This window comes from Lactuca sativa, chromosome 3 (assembly GCF_002870075.4).
Source record: "Lactuca sativa cultivar Salinas chromosome 3, Lsat_Salinas_v11, whole genome shotgun sequence".
NCBI lineage: Eukaryota > Viridiplantae > Streptophyta > Magnoliopsida > Asterales > Asteraceae > Lactuca > Lactuca sativa.
In genome coordinates, this window is record NC_056625.2 from 165,700,821 (window position 1) to 165,707,343 (window position 6,523).

A 6,523-nucleotide genomic window follows, 5' to 3' on the forward strand; every position below is an offset into this window, starting at 1 on the left:
TATGTGTATTTTGTTACTGATAGTTTCTTATGATTATAGATAGGGATGTAAATGAGTCGAACTGAGCTTTACACTAATTGAACGAGACTCTTTAAAATTGAAGAAGCTCAAGATCGTTCGAGCTCGGCTCAAGAAATGTTATAAAAGAACTTGTCAAAAGCTCGCTAAAGCTCTTTTAGTTATATAAGTTTTATTATTATTTTTTTCCATATTTAAAAAAATGAAAATATGTAATATAATTATATAAATAAAAAGTATATATATATATATATATATATATATATATATATATATATATATATATATATATATATATATATATATATATATATATATATATATATATATATATATATATCATAGCTCGTTTAAGCTTGCGAGCTTAAACGGGCACAATATACAAGGCTCAGCTCGAGCTTGTTTAATAAGTGAGCCTTAATTTGAGCTCGAGTTCAGGATCAGGCTCGTTTAACGTTGGCATGTTTTGATTTTTAAGAGCTCAAGTACCTCACAAGTAGCTCAGATCGTTTACATCCCTAATTGTAGATGACCGATTCTCATGTGATCTGACCACCAAAATTACTTAAAAAACTATATTTATTACCTCATATTTAAATTTTTAGCTCCACCATTGGTTATGGTCGCCCAACTTGTCCACATTTTTACGGCGGTCTCTCTAGGAGCTAAGTGAACAAATAGAACGGTCCAGAAAACCAAGACTGAACCGATCTAAAATGAATAGAGTCTAAGAAAAGACCGGAAAATTATTAGATTGGTCCAAAAAATTTGTATAGTTACGAAACCGGCCCAAGACGGATCGATCCGGACCAACCCAAACCGAGACATTTTCAGTAAACATCTTCATTGATGTGCCTTAATAAAATAAAATTTGGAATATATATCGCACAAAGTACACGATAATATCAACCACTTTCTTTTTCTTGTTGGGCGGCCAACCCCACTGATCACCCTACTCACCTCTCGATATCCGCCTACCACCACCTGATATTCACCATGTATTAATTCCATTCTGATCAAAGATATCCGCATACCAAGATGTCGACACAAACTTTTGTAGAAATCCTATTAGCCATTGTTCTTCCTCCTCTTGGTGTTATTTTCAAGTTTGGCTGCAAGGTACGTGTGTCCCAGTCTCACCCTTCTTACATAACAACGCCATGTCTAATGACTTCTGAGCTCAGGATCAACTAAAATAATGCATGATCTGATTATATTTTGCAATTATGAATTTGTGATCAACGGTATACATAATATCACATGTCATACGAATGCATGTGTTCCCATAACTTCACTTATTGGGACAAAATTTATAATTGTTTGAAGTTATTGTATGTTTCACATCAGCGCACACATGCATCAGTGACATATATAACAGAGATCAATTATTTCTTTTATTTATATACCAATTGCAGGTGGAATTCTGGATATGTTTGCTTCTAACCTTGTTTGGGTGGATCCCTGGAATTATTTATGCTGTCTATGTAATCACCAAGTGACTCGACCACAACTGCTAAACATTTGGTAATTAATTTTCAGTTTCTTTGTTTATGCATAATTGCTTTGGTTATTGTTCAAAATGAAATGTGATAAATAAGATCACAATGGCTTAATAATATCGAGCCACTTATTGTCTCATTGAATGGAATAGTCATACTCAATTTACTAAATGTTATCAATTCTTGTGAGCGATGTCAATAAATCGAGTAGAAGATATAGGTTTGGTCATGTTGGGGAAAATGTAAGATCCTCAATTTTGTATTAAATCGGTTAGGCCATGTTCTTGTATTTTGTAACCCTTATATGGAATAAAGATTGTTGAGTTGGAATAAAAACTCGAGTATTAAGTATTTGTCGTGTTGGTGTACTGCTTTAGTTTTATAAATCTCATTATGAAATGTAAAACGTTTCTATGCGTGTGATAATAGAAGTAAGGTGAGAAGTTTTAATTAGCAACATAATGGAATTGTCAATAAAACTTTTGCAAGAGATTGTATGGTGATGCATGCAAATAATGGGATTTCGGGAATATATGCTGTAAACCTTGTGACACTTTATAACATGTTACAAAAATTCATTAGGCCCACCTTGCGAGAAATCATGACGTCAAAGTTATGCAGTTGAATGTTATATGTGACGTGCACATGGGACATCCCATGTATGGCGTACGAGAAATGCGACATACATGACATGAACGTCACAGGTGGCTGCGTGTGTTGTATTCCTTTTGGCTAAGGATGATACATGGTTTTATTTATTTAAAAAAAAAAAAAAAAAAAAAAAAAAAAAAAAAAAAAAAAAAAAAAAACATAACGGTTTTTGTAGAATTTGACAAATTTATAATCAAATTGTTAGACAGCTATATAAATATGATGAATTTAATATTTTGATGAACCTTTTATTTATATTAAATATTTAGGAAAGGATATAAATAAGACGACCTATAATAAAATTTTGAAATATTCTCATTTGGTTTATTAATAAATCATAATTTTTAGAGTAAATTACATGGTTTCTGGGTTATTTGTGCGATTGGTCAATAATTTTTTTTAACGCAAATCTTCCTAAAGTTTGATTCAGCTTTGGATATATATAGTCTTTGGTAGATCCAAAATATTGTAAAACCCATTTTTTCTTTACCATTTTATATTATTAGCTTACCAAATAAATATTAAATATTTTTAGAAACTAGGAAGAGATCCCGAACTTGGCCTCCGGTTAGATAATTTTTTTTTTTTTTCTGTTTTGTATAATGGTTGAGATTGTGTTTTTAATTTTTTTACAGTTAAAACAATGTATTCTAAAAACGTTAAACATTGATATTTTTTCATTATGAGAAGCAAATGTTTCTACTTGTAAGTGTGCATTTAGGTGTATCTTTTTTCATTTGTCTTTTTTTCCTCTTGTAAGTATATTTGCATGTGATGATAAGTTCCAATGACAAAGTAGAAGTTAAAGTGGTATGAACGTCTTCTTTTAAAACATGGAGTTCATTCAAAAAATGAGAAAACTATTACATCGAGAATAGCAAAAGAGGACATTGGTTGGATGTTGACTAATTGAGCATAACCAACAGAAAAGAGGGAACGATTGGTATTCCTTCATGAGTTGCTTGTGGCCGGCAATTGCTTCTTTGATTTCTTCGTAGAGGGAGGCAATGATTATTTGCATCTTGTTGTCACATACCTTTACTTTTTCAAACGTTGTCGGATATTGCGAAGTTTAGAAAGCGTAGACGACTTTCTATAGTGTCGCAATACTCTTGATGAATTGAATATATACGAATTTTATTTTTCTTTTGGTAAAATATAATTTTTATTATTTATTTTTAAATGCAGTCATGTGATTAGCAATTTAGTGAAAGCTAGTTAGTAGAAGCGACAACTCCACAAAATATGGTGACATAATTGTGAAGTACGTAGATATTTTTTATAAATTACGGGGATAATTTTTTTAATTCATTTTGTACACAGGGGTCAAACCTGCCAAAATATAAAAATGTTACAAATATGGACTGTTCGTGAAAAAAAAAAAAAACTTTACGAGGTCCTCTTCTATAAATTAAAAAATTACAAGGAGTAAATCTATCAAATTTTAAAACCTTTGTTGCATGGACTAAATCTATCAAAATATGTAACCATTGTTGCATAGACTAAATATGCCAAAAGGTTTTGAGAGACTTAATCTGACAAAAATATAAAACTTTTGTTGCAGGAACTAAATATGTCAAGATGTAAAAACAACAATCAAAACCAAGCAAATTAAAGAAAACGGGACCATATTTGACAAAGTGTAAGAAACATTGGGACAAAAATATATACTGAATTAGCCATGTCTAATTATATATATATATATATATATATATATATATATATATATATATATATATATATATATATATATATATATATATATATAATTAGACATGGCTAATGAATAATAATCTTTGTTGGTATATATTTTTGGCCCAATGTTACTTACATTTTCTCAAATATGGTCCCGTTTTCTTTAATTTGTTTGGTCTTGGTTGTTGCTTTTACATCTTGATATATTTAGTTCCTACAAGATTTAGTCTCTCAAAACCTTTTGATATATATATATATATATATATATATATATATATATATATATATATATATATATATATATATATATATTTGTGTGTGTATGTTGGATTAGGTGTCTAAACTCATAACTATAATTGGTATATACTTTAATTGATAGTAGCACAGACCTTTTGGGTTGCCCTCAAACTTAGCAATTGGACATGATGACTTTTACAGAGAGAGATTAATTTATTATGTGATTAATAAATTAAAATAAAATGTTTATTAATATATTATGAAAATAATATATTAATTAGAAAAACAATTATTTTTAATAATTGATCAGAAATTAATTAGAATTAATTTTGTGATTATTATAATTAATTAAAACTGCAGGGTCTAAAGTATAATTCTTCAATAGTTAAACAAAAAGCTCTAGAACCTTCCAACCCTAGGGGTGGACGATTTCAAGGAGGATATTCTAGGGTTTCTAGAATATCCCATATGGATAAATAAGGAATAAGATAAATAATAGATTTAAAATATTAATTTAATATTCAAATCAGGGTTATGTAGGGTTAGGCCTTAGATTTTTGGTCACTCCATCTTCTTAAGGAATAGCCGAAATTCTTACTTTCCTCTCTCCCCTCTCTTAAGCCTCATTCTTGCTAGCTTGGGTGTGAGCTATTAGAGACACGACAATTGTCGTGCTTGCTTCCAAGAGATCTACAAGTGAAGGAATTCTTGTTATCTACTATAATTACAACAAGGTATGTAAACCTAAACCCCTTATGAGTTTCAAAATATACCTAGGGTTTATTTGTTGATGTTCTTAGTTATAGGTTCATTAGTAAAAACAGAGATCCTTAGGTTGCATGTGAACTTAAGGGTCTTATGTTTATTTGTGTAAAATCCCGTTTTGGAAAGTACTTTGGTTGTGGATTTCAGAGGCCAAGCTAGGGGCGTTTTGGTCTTTTATGTGTCTTGACGTTTTATTCGGAATATTTTTGGGCCGAGGTGTGTCGTCAGAAGCGTAGGGCTTCTCACCACCTTTTCGTGGATTTAAAGTTCGTTGGAAACGGACCTCGAATAAGGAAGATGTAATATACTCGTTTTGAAATCGTGTTTTATAATGAAAAATATTATGAAATATTATATGATTTTGAGTATTGGGTTCTAACAGATACTTTTTACTAGAAATAAAGTAAAACTATGTAGAATCACTCGGAAAATATTGGAAGTCATATGAGATTCCAATCAAATTTTGAAATAAGTAAAATTTTATTATTGAAAGTTGTATAGAATCTCGTTAGAAACGTTTAGGCAAAAACCTTATCGAAATCCGAGTTATAACGAAGAAGTTATGACTATTTGAAGTTTCGCGACAGAACCGGCACGACCCCGAATGACGTAAAAAGTGAGTTTTCGATAAACTACTTTTTAGCCCTTATGATCTAAATGAAAGTCATAGTATTTGTTAAACCGAGAATTTTGATAAAAAGAACGCCAAAATCTGACTTCATATGAGAAAGTTATGATTTCTCTAAGTTTCGGAATAGCAGTAGACCACTAAAAACTCGAAATAAAGATCGAGCGATATTTAGCCAAAACAACCTAAACAAGAATCGAAGGTCTCATCAATAGTAGTACAACGGTGAAAAGACTGACCAAAACGGACGTCGGATGAAGAATTTATGAATTTTTAACCGACTTTTCCTGTCTTGGCCCTTTAAAAATATAATAATAAAAATGAGTTCAAAATTAGCCGAAGGAGTCTAAACGAAGGTTGTAGAGTACACTCTCGCCTACGCGTGCATATAAAGAACGTCACAAATGGAGCTCGTACGCAAAAGATATGAATTTTTGAAGTTATTAAATAAAATAAATGAAAAATCGAAATATTATCCGGAGTCGTACGCCCAGCGTACGAGCCTACACTCAGTGTACGTGTGCGATCCAGAATCAGCCACGTCTCTCAGTCTTCGCCCTATGTACCACGTCCGAGCCCAGGAACCGAACAAGTGACACCTCGCATGTACGCCCTGCGTACGAGGCTACGCCCCGTGTAGTTGGCCGCCTCGCAGTACGCCCAGCGTACCGAGGACTTATGCCCAACATATGGCAAATTTCGGACCCTGTATAATAGATGCGAAGGGTTCCAATTTTTGGTTACAAATTTTACTCTCTTGCAACCTCCACTCTCTCTAAATTTACCCTAAACACCTCCCGAAGTCCCGATATCATACCCGACACCCGAAGCAAGTCCCGACACTCCGAAGTTCCCGAGAAAATCATATTTTCTAGTCGAAACTCTGCCCGAGTAAATCCAGGTTTTTAGCTAAAAACCCCGGTTTCGTCATAGAAAGTTATATTTAGAGTCAAAGTGTTCCCCACATTATTATTTAATATCCAGTTATTTCACGGTGAGTTTCAATATATGGACAATTGTATGTTATGTG

The 6,523-nt window shown here is 32.0% G+C and overlaps 1 protein-coding gene across 1 annotated transcript; it reads left to right on the top strand.

Annotated features, from left to right (window-relative positions):
- The first annotated feature begins 950 nt into the window (after positions 1-950).
- LOC111910662 (hydrophobic protein RCI2B) lies at positions 951-2,268 on the top strand. Its single transcript, XM_023906501.3, has 2 exons — positions 951-1,137; positions 1,434-2,268. The coding sequence occupies exons 1-2, from the start codon at positions 1,057-1,059 to the stop codon at positions 1,515-1,517; spliced, it is 165 nt and encodes a 54-aa protein (XP_023762269.1). The 5' UTR covers positions 951-1,056; the 3' UTR covers positions 1,518-2,268.
- The last annotated feature ends 4,255 nt before the right edge of the window (positions 2,269-6,523 follow it).

Excerpts from the sequence above, each read along its gene's own strand:
- LOC111910662 (XM_023906501.3), top strand. The coding sequence starts at position 1,057 with ATGTCGACACAAACTTTTGTAGAAATCCTATTAGCCATTGTTCTTCCT. Across the intron at positions 1,138-1,433 it reads TTTTCAAGTTTGGCTGCAAG|GTGGAATTCTGGATATGTTT; the intron begins GTACGTGTGTCC and ends TACCAATTGCAG.